Below are 18907 nucleotides of genomic sequence, written 5' to 3'. Positions count from 1 at the left end.
ATACTGTACAAACTGTATATTCTGTCCCCTTACACTGCCCCTATCCCTAAACCTACCCATCACACACAACTTTCTGCATTTTTACATTTTCAAAAAACATTACTTAGTATGATTTATACGCTGTTTTCCTCATGGGGACCGCTGGCTGGTCTGGTCAATATAAACCTGAACATACACTCTCACACACACACACACACTCACACACACACACACACGCTCACAAGTCAAGTCACCTTTATTTATATAGCGCTTTTTACAATATAGATTCTTTCGTAAAACAATTTCTTTAATTTTAATCTCTATAAATGCATTAATAGTCTCAAATGTGCTGCTTCGGTGTTGTTTAAACCCAGACGAACACCATCACCATTGAAACCTTCAGCAAATCTCATAACCTCATGTTACATTTCTGTTGCTTTCAAATGCCTCTCTCGATCATGATCGCCATTCCTCATCATGCATTTTGTTTGTATTTCCTGCAATGTATAACATGGGCTTGCCATATTTGAACTGAACGATGGCACAGGATCAGTGTTTATAAGACGCAGCCGTGTCTCTGCCATCTGCACACCTATTCCTCATCCCATCGTCCTCCCAGGGTCTGCAGGTCATCCCGATCCCGATCCCAAGGAGAGAGAGAGAGAGAGAGAGAGAGAGAGAGAGAGAGAGGGGGGGGGGGGGGGGGTTGCTGTAGGAGCCTCCCCTCCTTCCATGTATATTCACAGGAAACCCCGTTCAGCAGCTGCGGTTCAGCGTAAGCGTAATACACTCACGTAAGCAGTGATGCAGGAGATCGTGAGGGACGGAGGGTGGGGGGGGGGGAGAGAGAGACAGGCAGAGTGTGAACACAAACAAATCACACTCACACACACACTCATACTCGACAAACACTCACACACTCACACACGCTCACAAGTCAAGTCACCTTTATTTACACACTTGTACTGTACACACTCACACATACTTGTTCACACACGCACACACACACACTTACACACACTCTCACACTTGTTCACTCACTCACTCACACACAGACACACACACTCTCACAAGTCAAGTCACCTTTATTGACACACTTGTTCACATTTACACACACTTGCACACATGCACACTTACACACACTCGCATACACACACACACTCACACACACACTTACACACATGCACACACACACTCTCAGTGATGTAGGAGATCGTGAGGGACTAGGGGGAGGGGGAGTACCAGCGAGGGAGGGAGAGAGGAAGAGATAGAGAGAGAGCGAGGGAGGGAAAGCATGTGAGAGGAGGAGAGCGAGAGAGAGAGAGTGCAAGAGAGAGAGAGTGCGAGAGCGTGAGAGAGGAGAAGAGCGAGAGAGAGAGCGAGGGAGAGCGTGTGAGAGGAGGAGAGCGAGAGAGAGAGAGGAGAATGAGAGAGTGCGAGAGAGAGAGAGGAGAGAGAGCGAGGGAGGGAAAGCGTGTGAGATGAGGAGAGAGAGAGAGAGAGAGTGCGAGTGAGAGAGAGAGGAGAGAGAGAGCGAGGGAGGGAGAGCGTGTGAGAGGAGGAGAACGAGGGAGAGCGAGAGACACAGGCACAGTGTGAGCATCTCTTCCTGGCATTCGAGCTGTCAGTGTAGGAAGAGCAACATCAACACACACACACACACACACATCTGATCTGAGCGTTTAACCGTCACCAGCCATGAACTTCCTCCGCCGTCGTCTCTCCGACAGCAGCTTCATCGCGAACCTTCCCAACGGATACATGTCGGACCTCCAGCGGCCCGATCCTCCTCCTCCTCCTCCTCCCAGCGGCCCGACCCCGACTCCATCAGCCCAATCCCCCCCCGCGCCCCAACCGGCCCAGTCCAGCGGCCCCACCGGCTCCACCGGCACCACCGGCTCCACCGGCACCACCGGCTCCGGCTTCTTCAGCTCCATCACCAACGCCGTCAAGCAGACCGCGGCGTCGGCGGGACTCGTGGAGCAAAGCCCGTCCACGGCGTCCCGCAGGTTCAGGATCCTCCTTGTCATCGACGAGCCGCAGCACGACTGGTGAGTGTGCGTCCGGGAACTACACTTGTTGATCGTGCATGAATCCATGCGCACGTCGTCCGCCTGATTCCAGTCAGAAGTTCTTTATGTATACGCCTGATAAGCAGATCTGCATGCAAACTGGCTTGATTTACAACACTGTTCGTCACTAGAGCTACTCTCTAAATCACAATTTCAACCTTTTATTGAGATCGTCCTGTGTTTGAGATGAGACGGTTAGGCTGCTGGAAGTGTGGATGAACTGCAATTTTTCCATCTTTTTGCAGTGTTGACCACCAAACCATAGTGAACTAGACTTGTTGATCGTGCATGAATCCGTGCGCACGTACGTCGCTCATCCATGCTTGTTTTAGAGGCACGTTTCGATCTCACTGTCGGGTTTTCTTCACAAAACGAGCCTCGTTCCAGTCAGAAGTTGATTGGTACCTTGAAAAGCCGCCATTCTTTATTTATACGCCTCTTAAGCAAACAGTGCATGCTTTACAACACCGTTCGTCACGACGCAGATCTACTCTTTACATCACAATTTCGTCCTGGGTTGTGTTTGAGATGCATCACTGATGAGAAAGGTGAGGCTGCTGGAAGTGTGGATGAACTGCAGTTGTTCCACCTTTTTGCAGTCCTAATTGCTGGTTATGAAATGCCCATGCAGCTGTACAGTCTCGGTTACTATAGTCTCCACTCCAGTGCTGCGATTGATTGGCTGTGCAATATTGCATGCATGAATCAGTGCTTACGTTACTCACCCATGCTTGCATTAGAGCTTCATCTCAGTTTAGGGTTTTCTTCACAAAACGAGCCTGATTCCAGGCAGAAGTGGATTGGTCCCTTGGACGCCTGAAAAGCATGCATGCAAACTGGCTTGATTTACGACACCGTTCGTCACGACGCAGATTGAGCACTAGAGCTACTCTCTACATCACAAATTCAACCTTTTATTGAGATTCTCCTGGGCTGTGGTTGAGATGCATCAATGACTGACGCTTTTTTCTTCTAGAAACAGACTTGCATTATTTTCCTATCATCTCTGTAAAGCTGCTTTGAAACACTCTGTATTGTAAAAAGCGCTATTTAAATAAAGCTGGCTTGACTTGACACGGATGATGAAAGGTTAGGCTGCTGGAAGAGTGGATGAACTGCAATTTTTCCATCTTTTGCAATCTTTTGTTCCTGTGTATCATTATCACTATAGTTGTGGTGTGGAATCTGCTATTCATTTAATCAAATCAATTGCTGATTATGAAATGTCCAGAAGTCCAGTCTCGGTTACTATACACTCTAACAAATGCAGGGTTGTTTTAACCAAAATGTGGGTCAAATATGGACAAACCCAACCGTTGGGTTAAACATTTTAATTTAAAAAATGGAACCCAACGGCTGGGTTTGTCCATATTTGACCCACATTAGGGTTGAAACAACCCTGCATTTGTTAGAGTGTAGTCTCCAGTGCTGCGATTGATTGGCTTGGAAACCCCCGTCCGACTGCACCTGATGAATGTTCGGACTACATTACATTAATGAGCTTAGCGCTTTAAGCGTGCCACAGAAGACATTTATTCACAGGATTTGCATAACCCAGAGTAGAGGAATCACAACTTACTTCCCCTGGTTACAAACATGAATATTTCAGTGGCGTTTCTCCAGGAGAGTCAGCATGCGTTCTCTCTAAGAAAGCAAAGCCAACTGTGTGTTATGTGGATACTATTGATTTTTCCAGCGCTGGGGGAGCCCGTAAGGCTCGATACGACTGACTTAGGAAGCCAGAGCTTTTACTGTAATATAAGCGAGCCTAATTACTGTAGAGCCTTGCAAATGTTTTGCATTCATTTTGCATTTCACACACTCAAAGACGTTCATGCTAATTCAAGTATTTAGATTGTTCACTCTCAGGAACAAATGGTACAAAATATGTATATGTCACTGGGTTGGTACCCTTTAAAAAGGTTCTAATATGTAACATTTAGGTACTAATATGCACTCTTTAGGTACAAATGTGCACCGTTTGAAAGGGTTCTGCTCCAGTGACAGCTTTTGTCCCTTTCTTCTGAGAGTGTTGGATGAGTGCAGCACATCGCCTATTCAGTCCACATGCAGAGAATGTGTATTCAAACAGAAGGAGAATAAAGACACAGACATCATCTTCAATCTGTTTGTGTTCACCTCTTATAATAACATCTCATCCCTGTGCATTTCATATGATCGAACACATTTAAGTCCCAGCATTAAGTGAGAAAGGTTGGTTATTGAGGGTGATCTGGAAAGCGTCTTGTGTAGCACTGAAGAGTGAGGACGACACAAACATGACGCTTACATAACCGTCGGCTTCCATCTTCTGTGTGATCTGGGAAAAACCTCGCTTTATTCCCTCAAGACTGTGTGCTTTTCTCTTGCTGGAGATTTCTTTGCTACTAGATTTCCTTTATTTTGCTCAAGAATTGTGAGAAATCTGTGGTCTTCTACATGTTAGTTTTCTGAACCCCCCCCCCCCCCCCCCCCCAGTCTACGAGGAGAGCTCAATCCCGGTGGATGTGGGGATACGGAGCCGTTCTGCCCTTGAGTCTCCTCTGTGTGGATTGGAGAGAGTGTGTGAGGGCAGTCATGTGTTGAAGTAATGAAAAGAGACATGGTGAATCAGCACAGTGAGCCCGAGGCTTGCGTCTGAGCGCTGTGTGTGGTGTGTGTGAGTGTGTGTGGTGTGTGTGAGGATGATGTTGTTGCTGGGAAAGCAAAATGTCGACATGCAGGACAGATTATTCCTGCGATTATGTTTATGTATATACATGTGTGTTAACTGCCTCCCCACCAGCGTCAGCATCACTCATCATATTCACAAACATTTCATGCCCCCCATAATATTTTGTTGTATGAATATGTAAACAGTCAATATATCAACAACAAAAAAAGAAAGAAAAGAGAAGAGCCTCTGGTTTTATTCTAGCTTTATTCATTCTGTTTTATCAGCCCTTTGAATGTGAGTATGTTTTACCAAAAAACAACATAGAAAATGGTATGTTTGTCAAAGTCTTCGTCCGGATGGGATTCAGAACGATCATAGATCAAGTCCATCCACACCTCAAAGCTTTAGTCGTTTCCTCTTTATGTGTTCAACATTTCATTCAGTAACATAAGGCAGTTTTGATTTACAGTATTTAATGTTTAATGATCACATTATGTGTGTAAACTATCCGCTCCTTCTGGTTTACGCAGATCCAGGGCTTGACATTAACTCTTTTGCTCTCCAGTCACTGGTTTTCCAAAGTTACTAGCCACAATTTTGACCAATAGCGTAGGGAAAACTGCCAAATTGATATTTTTAATATTATCTCATAATTTCACAGCAGGAATATTAGGCTGCTGTCACTTTAAGACCTAATGCACGGATCCATTATACTGTCACACATGCGTTTTCTTTCTCAGCGGTATACGTTTACTTATAATGTAACTGACTGTGTTTACAACCTCAAATCAGAAAAAGTTGGGACAGTATGGAAAACACAAATAAAAAAAGAAAGTAGTGATTTCTAAATGTACTTTAACTTGTATTTCATTGCAGACAATCTGAACACAAAATATTTCATGTTTTGTCTGGTCAACTTAATTTCATTTCTAAATATATACATCCTTTCCTGTCATTCAGACCTGCAACACATTCCAAAAAAGGTTGGGACAGGAGCAATTTAGGGCTAGTAATCAGGTAAATTGGTTAAATAATGATGTGATTTGAAAAAGGTGATGTCAACAAGTGTAAATTGTAATTATGATTTGGTGCAAAAGCAGCATCCAAGAAAGGTCTAGTTCTTTAGGAGCAAAGATGGGCCGAGGATCGCCATTTTTGCCAACAAATACGTGAGAAAAAATTGTTGAGATGTTTAAAAACAATGTTCCTCAAAGAAAGATAGGAAGACATTTCACCTTCAACAGTGCATAACATAATTAAAAGATTCAAGGAATGTGGAGGAATTTCAGTGCGTAAAGGACAAGGGCGCAAGCCGAACAACCGTGATCTCCGATCCCTCAGGCGGCACTGCATCAAAAATCGTCAAGTTTGTCAAGTACCACAATATGTAGTTACATCCACAAATGCCAGTTAAAACTGTACTGTGCCAAAAGAAAGCCCTACGTTAACAGTGTCTAGAAGCGCCGTCGACTTCTCTGGGCTCGAAGGGATCTGGGATGGACCATCACACAGTGGAAACGTGTACAGATGAATCAGTATTTTAGGTATTTTTTGGGAGAAATGGACGCGTGTGCTCCGGACTAAAGAAGAAAAGGATCATCCAGACTGTTACCAGCAACAAGTCCATAAGCCAAGGTCTGTCATGGTATGGGGTTGTTTCAGTGCCCTTGGCAAAGGTAACTTGCACATTCTGCACACATTACAAAGTCCTGGCTGCGGAGGAAGAGGATACGGGTACTTGATTGGCCTGCCTCCAGTCCCGACCTGTCTCCAATAGAGAATGTGTGGCGCATTTTGAAGCAAAAAAATGCGACAACAAAGACCCCGTACTGTTGCCCACCTTAAGACTTGTTTGCAGCAAGAATGGGACAAAATTACACCTGAAACACTTCATCACTTGGTGTCTTCAGTCCCTAAACGTCTTTCAAGTGTTGTGAAAAGGAATGGCAACATTACAAAGTGGTAAATGCTTTACTGTTCCAACTTTTTTTGAAATGTGTTGCAAGAACCAAAATAGGATTTAAAAACAAAAAAAAACAAAAAAAAACAAACAAATAAAAATCATGAGGAACACATTAAATGATGTGCTGTTGTATTGTCTTCAATGAAATACAAGTCAAAGTACATTTAGAAATCACTACTTTCTTTTTTTATTTGTGTTTTCCATACTGTGCCAACTTTTTCTGATTTGGGGTTGTATGTCAATACTCGTCATGACCGGCATTTTGACATTATTTTGTGTGTATTTGACTGTGTAAGTGCAATAAGCAGCGAAAATGAACTAAATTTAGTACTGAGAGGCGGCTTTATGTGCCGCACTTCGGCTGACAGCACGAAATATGCAGGAATGGGTGAAATTATGCACAATCCGCGCAATCCCTCGGCGATATTCAAGACCTGTAACAGCAACAATATTCATCCAGAGCAAATGAAACGAGTGAGTGAGGGAGAGATGAGAGAGAGAAAGAGCAGCAGGTATCGTGTATCTATGCTGTGAGAAATGAGTATTGGAAGTGGTTCAAATATTTCAGTATCTCTATATGTAGGCTATCAGAATATATATATTTTTTTACAACACTACATTGCACTTAGTTTATTATTTCAGATGCCCTTTTAAAAGACTACAGCCGTAAAACACTGAAAATACGGAAGGAAGTAGGAATTCCGTTTTTGTCAAACAGCGACCCCTAGAGTCGCTGTGGAGTACTTGTACTGTCGTGAATAGCACTCACGCAGAGATGGCTCGCACTCACGGCCGGATCCCCTCCCCCTGTACACCGGTACCTGTTCAGGATGGACGCTGTAACGAGTGGAAATAAGGTATGCCCCTTTAAGAGCTGCGCGGCCCGCCGGCCCAAAGTTGCAAGGGTGGTTTTGCGGCTCACAGGCACCAGGGGGGTGCGAGACGACCACCATTCAACACGAAATCAGTAATATAAACATTACAATGACTCCAAAGCTGTTCGGTTAAGGTAAAAAAAGTTACTTAGTTCACCTTTAATATGTATCTGCACATATTATCCTTTTTTTGATTTTGCTTTTAGCTGTTTGTGCATGTAAACAACATCTGCAAAGTTACAAAGCACAAAGTGAGTGAATTCCACAAAGTGAGCCACTTCACGTCGAACGCATCTAGTATTATCAGACTTGGTACAAACTGGTATGGCAATACTGACGTCATAGATTTAATATTTGTAATGGTATTACAGTTTTTTTTTCGATTGCTTAAGCACAATTTTGAAAACAGGGCCCGGTTTGTCAAAACACTACACACAATTAACACAACCCTACACCAAAGTAGCACAACACTTCAGATCATTTGCAAAATGGAACACTTTTGTCAATACTATTCAATGTCTTATAAAAACCTTATTTTGTTGTCATAACATAAACACAACCATCATATGGTTTGACTCTGTTTGAATCAGTTAAACACTCCTGGGCTCAACCTAAAACATTTTTAGCATTTACAGAGAAAGTGTAAAAATCAATTCACCACATGACACAAATTTTGCTGACTAATGAAAATATTTATTTCTTTTCATGTACTCAAGTCAGTCAATACTGAACATTTCAACAATTTTTTTTTCCAGTTTTCATACAGTATTACTGAACGTACCATTGTACTGTAAGCTTACAGTAATACAGTAACAAATTACATATCCAGTTCAGTACTAAACATCTCTCCGCCTAGCTGGTTCTGGCCACAGGGCCTCGTCAACATCACAGGCTATGTTTTCATTTGCAAGGCAACGTGGGAAGAATCTTTTCGAGTGACGAATCACCCCTTGTATGGATGCTGCTTCAAATTGATTCCTCCAAATTGACATAGGGCCGGAGATCATAAACCTTCCACCGCCATGTTGAGAAGAACTCCTCGATGGGGTTTAGGAAAGGGGAGTATGGTGGAAGATACTGAACCGTAAATTGTGGGTGTTGATGAAACCAGTTTTGGACCAGAGCAGAACGATGGAAAGCTACATTGTCCCAGATGACAATGTATTGCATCTGGTCCCTTTTGTTTGCTGCTGTGATAATATCGTGTAATCGGTCTAAAAATGTAAGAATGAGGACAGTGTTGTAAGGACCCAAGTTGGCATGGCGGTGGAGGACCCCATTCTGTGTAATGGCAGCACAAAGGGTAATGTTACCCCCACGTTGCCCTGGTACATTGACAATAGCCCTGTGGCCAATGATGTTTCTTTCCCTTCTTCGCACTGTTGTTAGGTTAAATCCAGCCTCATCAATGTATATAAACTCATGCGGGACTTCCTCCGCATCCATTTGCAAAACTCTCTGAAATACAGCAAAAGATCACATTGTGTAGATCAATATACTGTAGGTCTGCTATATAGTAAAATTACATGCACAGTAAAAAGGTTATGTGTGCAGTACACAACACTACAGTCAGTGAACAAAACGTACCACCACATATTCACACCGCAGGACCTTCACCCTGTCTGAATTTCTTTCAAATGGCACTTTATACAGTTGTTTCATCAGAACTTGATGTTTTTTAAGGATACGGGCTATTGTTGACAGAGAGACCCGTTGGACATTATTGGAAATGAGGTGATCATTGACAATATGGGCTTGAATTTCTCGAAGTCTGATTGCATTATTGGCCAAAACGAGGTTTATGATCTCTCTCTTGCTCCTGTGTGAATATGGGGCCCCTCCCTCCTTGGTGCTCACGACGTTCAATCCTATGTTGGCCAAACAAAATACATAGCCTACTGTAAATTGATACATGCAGTAACCAATGGATTTTCTGTTGATTGAAGAGAAGTTTCTCACCTGTGCTCTTGACGAAATGTCCGAACTATTGATGCCACCGTGTACCTGCTTAGGTTAGGCTGTACTCTCAGTCCAGCCTCTCTCAGTGTTAGTCCGTGGTTTATTACATGATCCACAATTGTTGCACGAATTTCGTTACGCAGATTTGGTTGTCTTCTTTTTTGTGCATGTCCTACCACTCCTCCAGGTCTTCCTCTTCCTCTCCCTCTCCCTCTCCCTCTTCCTCTCCCTCTTCCTCTTCCTCTTCCTCTTCCTCTTCCTCTTCCTCTTCCTCTTCCTCTTCCTCTTCCTCTTCCTCTTCCTCTCCCTCTCCCTCTTCCTCTTCCTCTTCCTCTTACTCTTCTACTTCCTCTGACACCGTCCATTTTGAAGACAAGTGAACTTACCTGTTGCCTTTTTATAGTACTTACACCTGATTGGTGTGTCTACAATTAAGCACCAGTGTGTGTGCACACCTGGTGGCTGTGTTTAACCAATTGGTTCATGGGTGTGTTCATTTGAAAGCCTTTGCTTTGAAATTGCAAGGAAATTACATCATGATAAATTTCTTTTGTCAAATGCATACAAGTGTGTTTAGTGTTTTGCAAATCACTGTGTGTAATTTTTTGCAAAAAGTGTGAAGCTGACAATGTGCTTACAGTTGTGCAAATCTAGGCCGGTGTTTTGCTCCTTGAGTGTAAGGTTTTGCTAATTGTGGGAAAGTTCTAATTTTAGTGCGTAGGCAATCGAAAAAAACTGTAATGGCATTACAGTTCCGACACACACTCTAAGCCGTGGACCAATCACAGCAGGCTAGGCCATGCAGCTGACCAATCACAGCAGGCTGTTCTTTTCGGGAGAGGCGGGCTTTAAAGAGACAGGTCCTAAAACACAGAGGATTACAGCATGAGAATAGCTTGTTTTCATATGACGTCACGCCACTGCGTTGCCATGGTGCGAAATGCAAATGGAGGGCAGGAAGTGATTTGCTGTATTTAGAAAGCACTATAACAAACTCAAAATGCCTTTGTTTTGCGCCGTTTATGGTTACTTAAATCGATGAAACTACGATGAGTTTTTATCGTGTACCAAAAGTTGTTGTTCATAAGGGGGGAAAATGCAAGAAATTGACCGAAAAACTCCGGAAAAACGGCTTGCAAACCTACGTCTGCGGTCGGGAGGAGCCGAATGGGAAAATACCCGTGTGTGCAGTGATCACTTCGTCAAAGGTGAGTTAATACAACTTAAGTGGCTATATTTGTGTAACGTGTAACGTTTCCGAACTTTGTAAAGTCAAAGTATGTCTGTAAGACGAGGTAGTTGCTGATATCTACCGCCTCGATAGCAGGAAAATCTTTAAATTCAGTTTAAAAATCGCTCCTCTTCATAACGTAAGGATCACGTCCAACATATGTTTGATTTTTTGTTTATTTCTTTCTCTTGTAATAGCGTGTAAAGTAGTACAGTACGGACTTTCCTCCATCTCGTCCATTGCGCTCTTCACTCCCTGCCCTCCATCTGAATTTCGCGCGTCATCATAATCCCGTGACTGAAACCCAGCTATTAAAAAAATTGTGTTTCGAACTTTAAAGGTGACATATGTAATATAAATCTATGGTGTTTCCAGAATGTCTGTGAAATTTTAGCTCAAAATATCAGATCATTTATTATATCTTGTCAAATTTGCCCCTTTTTGGGTGTGAGCAAAAACTTGCCATTTTTTGTGTGTGTGTCCCTTTAAATGCAAATGAGCTGTTGCTCCACCTCCGTTCAGAAGAGGGCTGAGCCTTTACACGAGCTTCAGAAACTCCGGCAATAACAAAACAGGCCAATCTCACTGATCCAGAATCCAAGAAATAACCAATAGCGGAAGAGGATGCAACTTTTAGACGCTCCTGGACGTTTCTGAATGTTAGTGGAGACATTTATGTAATTGTTGTGGAGTTACATTGATCATCGTACAGATGTCTATAATCACTCGTGTCTATCCTACAGATGTCTATGATCACTCGGGTCTATCCTACAGATGTCTATAATCACTCGTGTCTATCCTACAGATGTCTATGATCACTCGGGTCTATCCTACAGATGTCTATAATCACTCGTGTCTATCCTACAGATGTCTATGATCACTCGTGTCTATCGTACAGATGTCTATAACCACTCGTGTCTATCCTACAGATGTCTATAATCACTCGTGTCTATCGTACGGATGTCTATAATCACTCGGGTCTATCGTACAGATGTCTATAATCACTCGTGTCTATCCTACAGATGTCTATAATCACTCGTGTCTATCCTACAGGTGTCTATAATCACTCGTGTCTATCCTACAGATGTCTATAATCACTCGTGTCTATCGTACAGATGTCTATAATCACTCGTGTCTATCCTACAGATGTCTATAATCACTCGTATCTATCGTAAAGATGTCTATAATCACTCATGTCTATCGCACGGATGTCTATAATCACTCGTGTCTATCCTACAGATGTCTATAATCACTCATGTCTATCGTACGGATGTCTATAATCACTCGTGTCTATCCTACAGATATCTATAATCACTCATGTCTATCGTACGGATGTCTATAATCGCTCGTGTCTATCCTACAGATATCTATAATCACTCATGTCTATCGTACGGATGTCTATAATCACTCGTGTCTATCCTACAGATGTCTATAATCACTCGTGTCTATTGTACAGATGTCTATAATCACTCATGTCTATCCTACAGATGTCTATAATCACTCGTGTCTATCGTACGGATGTCTATAATCACTCGTGTCTATCCTACAGATATCTATAATCACTCATGTCTATCCTACGGATGTCTATAATCACTCGTGTCTATCGTAAAGATGTCTATAATCACTCATGTCTATCGTACAGATGTCTATAATCACTCGTGTCTATCCTACAGATGTCTATAATCCCTCGTGTCTATCCTACATATGTCTATAATCACTCGTGTCTATCCTACAGATGTCTATAATCACTCGTGTCTATCCTACAGATGTCTATAATCCCTCGTGTCTATCCTACAGATGTCTATAATCACTCGTGTCTATCCTACAGATGTCTATAATCACTCATGTCTATCCTACAGATGTCTACAATCACTCGTGTCTATCCTAAAGATGTCTATAATCACTCGTGTCTATCCTACAGATGTCTATAATCACTCGTGTCTATCCTACCGATATCTATAATCACATAATCACTCGTGTCTATCGTAAAGATGTCTATAATCACTCGTGTCTATCCTACGGGTGTCTATAATCACTCGTGTCTATCCTACAGATGTCTATAATCACTCGTGTCTATCCTACGGATGTCTATAATCACTCGTGTCTATCATACAGATGTCTATAATCACTCATGTCTATCCTACGGATGTCTATAATCACTCGTGTCTATCGTACGGATGTCTATAATCACTCGTGTCTATCCTACAGATATCTATAATCACTCGTGTCTATCCTACAGATGTCTATAATCACTCGTGTCTATTCTACGGATGTCTATAATCACTCGTGTCTATCCTACAGATGTCTATAATCACTCGTGTCTATCCTACGGATGTCTATAATCACTTGTGTCTATCCTAAAGATGTCTATAATCACTCGTGTCTATCATACAGATGTCTATAATCACTCGTGTCTATCCTACAGATGTCTATAATCACTCGTGTCTATCCTACAGATGTCTATAATCACTCGTGTCTATCGTACGGATGTCTATAATCACTCGTGTCTATCGTACGGATGTCTATAATCACTCGTGTCTATCGTACAGATGTCTATAATCACTCGTGTCTATCCTACGGATGTCTATAATCACTCGTGTCTATCCTACAGATGTCTATAATCACTCATGTCTATCCTACAGATGTCTATAATCACTCGGGTCTATCCTACAGATGTCTATAATCACTCGTGTCTATCCTACAGATGTCTATAATCACTCGTGTCTATCCTACGGATGTCTATAATCACTCGTGTCTATCGTACAGATGTCTATAATCACTCGGGTCTATCCTACAGATGTCTATAATCACTCGTGTCTATCGTACAGATGTCTATAATCACTCGTGTCTATCGTAAAGATGTCTATAATCACTCATGTCTATCCTACAGATGTCTAAAATCCCTCATGTCTATCCTACAGATGTTTATAATCACTCGTGTCTATCTTACAGATGTCTATAATCACTCGTGTCTATCCTACGGATGTCTATAATCACTCGTGTCTATCGTACGGATGTCTATAATCACTCGTGTCTATCCTACGGATGTCTATAATCACTTGTGTCTATCTTACAGATGTCTATAATCACTCGTGTCTATCCTACAGATGTCTATAATCACTCGTGTCTATCCTACAGATGTCTATAATCACTCATGTCTATCCTAAAGATGTCTATAATCACTCGTGTCTATCCTACAGATGTCTATAATCACTCATGTCTATTACACAGATGTCTATGATCACTCATGTCTATCCTACAGATGTCTATAGTCACTCGTGTCTATCCTACAGATGTCTATAATCACTCGTGTCTATCCTACGGATGTCTATAATCACTCGTGTCTATCCTACAGATGTCTATAATCACTCATGTCTATCCTACAGATGTCTAAAATCACTCGTGTCTATCCTACAGATGTCTATAATCACTCGTGTCTATCCTACAGATGTCTATAATCACTCGTGTCTATCCTACGGATGTCTATAATCACTCGTGTCTATCCTACAGATGTCTATAATCACTCATGTCTATCCTACAGATGTCTAAAATCACTCGTGTCTATCCTACAGATGTCTATAATCACTCGTGTCTATCCTACAGATGTCTATAATCACTCGTGTCTATCCTACAGATGTCTATAATCACTCGTGTCTATCCTACGGATGTCTATAATCACTCGTGTCTATCGTACAGATGTCTATAATCACTCGGGTCTATCCTACAGATGTCTATAATCACTCGTGTCTATCGTACAGATGTCTATAATCACTCGTGTCTATCGTAAAGATGTCTATAATCACTCGTGTCTATCGTAAAGATGTCTATAATCACTCGTGTCTATCCTACGGATGTCTATAATCACTCGTGTCTATCGTACGGATGTCTATAATCACTCGTGTCTATCCTACAGATGTCTATAATCCATCGTGTCTATCCTACGGATGTCTATAATCACTCGTGTCTATCGTAAAGATGTCTATAATCACTCGTGTCTATCCTACGGATGTCTATAATCACTCGTGTCTATCCTACGGATGTCTACAATCACTCGTGTCTATCCTACGGATGTCTATAATCACTCGTGTCTATCCTACAGATGTCTATAATCCATCGTGTCTATCCTACGGATGTCTATAATCACTCGTGTCTATCCTACAGATGTCTATAATCACTCGTGTCTATCCTACGGATGTCTATAATCACTCGTGTCTATCGTACGGATGTCTATAATCACTCGTGTCTATCCTACGGATGTGTATAATCACTCGTGTCTATCCTACAGATATCTATAATCCATCGTGTCTATCCTACAGATGTCTATAATCACTCGTGTCTATCCTACGGATGTCTATAATCACTCGTGTATATCGTACGGATGTCTATAATCACTCGTGTCTATCCTACAGATGTCTATAATCACTCATGTCTATCCTAAAGATGTCTATAATCACTCGTGTCTATCCTACAGATGTCTATAATCACTCATGTCTATTACACAGATGTCTATGATCACTCATGTCTATCCTACAGATGTCTATAGTCACTCGTGTCTATCCTACAGATGTCTATAATCACTCATGTCTATCCTACAGATGTCTATAATCACTCATGTCTATCGTACAGATGTCTATAATCACTCGTGTCTATCCTACAGATGTCTATAATCACTCGTGTCTATTGTACAGATGTCTATAATCACTCATGTCTATCGTACAGATGTCTATAATCACTTGTGTCTATCCTACAGATGTCTATAATAACTCGTGTCTATCGTACAGATGTCTATAATCACTCATGTCTATCGTACAGATGTCTATAATCACTCGGGTCTATCCTACAGATGTCTATAATCACTCGTGTCTATCCTACAGATGTCTATAATCACTCGGGTCTATCCTACAGATGTCTATAATCACCCGGGTCTATCCTACAGATGTCTATAATCACTCGTGTATATCGAACGGATATGAGTCATTAATGCAACTGGTCATTCAGACTAAACCTGCGGTGTTTGTAAAGGGTCGTGGCGTCCAGTCTCGGCTCAGATCTAGCGCAGGTGTGGTTGAGTCGGAGTCTGAGTCTCTGAACACGTGGAATATTAACCCTAGTGTAATTTAATCATGTCTTCTGACCTTATTTAACAGCATCCAAACTCAATCAGCCCTGCTCTGCTGAACATCCGCACAACACACACTCTCGCTTTAAGCTCATTTAATGCCTATACAAGTTAGTTCTCTAGCTTACAGGTATGGGTTAGCTAATGCAGAAAGTATATTGCTTTTAGGAATGACAAATTGATTCTGTAGTACTTTGAGCAGTGAAAATATTTCTTATGAAATAACAGTGAAAGCAGTTATACTTATTCTGGTAACACTTTACAATAAGGTTCCATCTGTTTACATTACATTTAATCTTAGTTAATGTTAATTTCAACATTTACTAATATATTACTAAAATCAAAACTTGATCTGTTAATATTATTTAATACACCACTATAAAGCTCAATAACAAATTCAAAGTTATGAGAGTTCAACTAAGCAACACATTGAACATAAATTACATTTTTAATGCTGGAATTACATTTGCCGAAACTTCACTGATCAATCTCACAGATCCGATACACAGTCAGGGAACATTTGGGACCTTTGATGATGGATAATCAAGCTATTTTAATTTTAATAATGTCAAATTAGTTTTAATTTATTATACACATAACCCACTGCCTGTAATTACACTGAAATTAATGAATTAATTTCACTAGAAAAGTCCTAAACTGGAACTACATGAACATCTTAAACTGCAGTAATACAGATTAATAATAAATATAATGAGTGGGTAGTCCTCAGGGGAAACTTCTGCGCGCTTGCTAATAAAACAAAGATGTCTTCTATAATTTGTCCTGTGCTCGTTTGCTTTAATGAGCCTGTTGATGCTCATTGATGAAGCAGATTAATGACTGAAGGCTCAAGAGCTTTTATTTCTCTCAACTCTAATGAGCTTTACTGAACATTTCCTTCGCAGTTTTGACAGATGAAAAACTGCTGCAATTATTGGAAACTCTGGACTTTTTAATAGTCTTATGGTGATTTACTTCTCAGCATTGCACCAAAATGACTTTACATCATTTCATAAAAAATAAAACATTATGAATAATAAAACATTGCCCAGATTTTTTCTCTGTTTAACAAAAAAATATTAATATTAAATTTTTTAATGATTTCTAATTGGGAGGATATTAACTGATTACAGTAAATGAAACGACTTATTGCCGGGAAACTTAATAGATATATTACACTGTCATTGATCTTGTCATAATTTGTTGTCAGTGCTGAATAGATCATCAGTTGATGTGTTCATTCTTGTAATAACAGTCAGAAACTGCACAGATGTTTGAGGATAAATACTGTGTCATCAAACTGACGAATAAAGACCTGCAGTTTAGCTCTCAACAACTGTTTCATATCGAGGTTGCGAATTTAAAGGCCCCCTGAAATCAAAAAGTACGTTTTTTAGCTTTTATTATGAATATGTTAGCCTTAAGGTTATGAATAAGCTTGTGTGTTCCAAAACAACGAGAACATTAGCATTTAGGAGATGTAAGCATTCAAAACGTACAGTCTCTCACTTCCGCTAAAATGGTTCAGAGATTTTTATGACATCACCGCGACTTCAGCTTGCTTCTGTCCAATCAAATGCTCTCTAGAATCTAAAGCTCCGCCCCCTATGCTAAACACCACCTGACCGAAGCGAGCGTTGACAGACACAGAGCACTATGTGTTGGAGTGTGTGTTCGGTTGCTCAAACACTTGAGTTTTATTCTGTTTTCCAACTGTACGTTGGTTATGCTTGAAATGGCTAGAATTTATTCACATCTCTACTATTAAATCCAGCGTATCATTAGCGCTCGGGTTCGCTTCCATAGTGCTGTCAGTCTGTGAGGTAAACAAAACGCTATTGGTTATTTATAAAGGGGGAGGGGCTATTCAATATGTCCCGCCTTAACTTCCTGTTTCAGTGGAAATTAAAGCTGCGCGCTCCAAGGCACTTCCGTGGGCCTTTAACTTGTGCACAAAATTGGAATATTGCATAAAACATTTGTGTATAAAGCAGCGTTTCCATCCCATGTGTTCAAGAGGACAAAATGGGAAATTGTGGCAAAGGTTTCTGCAATCAGACTCTTTTTCCCTCCATCATAAACGAGTGTGTGTCGAGCGTCAGACGAAACAAAGTAAACGCTGTCATGTTCTCTTGCGTTCGGATGCTGGTGATCGGGAACACACTCGTGTGTGTGAGACGCTTCTGAAGGGAATTAAACCCAATCACTCTGATCACACACTTCGACTCCAGCGTTTCAGAAACACCAAACCAACATTAGAGACGCTGCGACGCCATTGGTCCACTGGTTACTCCAGTTATCCAATCACAGCCGACGCTGAGGCAAAGTCACATGAGGTTTTTGTTTTATTCAGTAAATGTGTTTCCATCATAGTTTATATGCACGTCTTGTCGGATAAAAGAATGATCCGCCTCAATTGATCGCATATGTTTTTTATCCACATTTTTTGAATGTATGTGCATCTTGGTGTCTCTCTCTCTGTTGTTCTACTCTATTGAAATGCTGTATGTCCTCTTGTCTGTATTTCGTATTCTATTGTTTGAGTTTCTGGAATAAAAAATAACATTACAAGAATACTTTCGGATGCACTGAAAAATCACTTCTGCGCAGTAAAACATATGGATTATTCATTGTGTATGTGCAACTCTATATTCTCAAGCAGGCTATATATATACTGTATATTAATCTATGTTGTGTGTGTGCAATGTGTGTTTTATATGCATGTGCATGTACTGTAAAATCCTAATAAGTTTATTTTACAAGAAATTACTATGTCAGTCTTTCTACTAACAAAAGTTCATGCTTACTCTTTTTTGTAATTATTAGGGCCCAAGCCCAAAGGGCGAAGGCCCTATTGTTTTCCTTAGGATTATTTATTATTATTATTATTCTTATTATTTTTCTGCTACCTTTTGGACACTTTTGGAGGCCTTAACATGCTCAAAAACTCCTGAAACTTTGCACACTGGTCAGAACCCGCGGCCATCAGGGCCGGGCTGAAGATGGTACCCGGGCGTGGCAGGGGGGCTCGACAGCGCCCCCTGGAACGGGGT

General features: G+C 41.2%; 1 protein-coding gene across 1 annotated transcript in view; it reads left to right on the top strand.

The window, feature by feature from the left end:
* Window positions 1–1507: 1507 nt before the first annotated feature.
* syn2b (synapsin IIb) overlaps window positions 1508–18907 on the top strand; it is a 136066-nt gene continuing 118666 nt past the window's right edge. The window contains exon 1 of the mRNA XM_056266551.1: window positions 1508–2030. Within this exon, the coding sequence (XP_056122526.1) occupies window positions 1678–2030 (353 nt within the window). The 5' untranslated portion in view covers window positions 1508–1677. The remainder of the gene's footprint in view (window positions 2031–18907) is intronic.

This window comes from Rhinichthys klamathensis, unplaced genomic scaffold (assembly GCF_029890125.1).
Source record: "Rhinichthys klamathensis goyatoka isolate OS25496 unplaced genomic scaffold, OSU_Roscu_1.1 h1tg000249l_1, whole genome shotgun sequence".
Lineage (NCBI taxonomy): Eukaryota > Metazoa > Chordata > Actinopteri > Cypriniformes > Leuciscidae > Rhinichthys > Rhinichthys klamathensis.
Note: the sequence above shows the minus strand (reverse complement) of the source record. Positions and strands in the feature narration are given on the sequence as shown.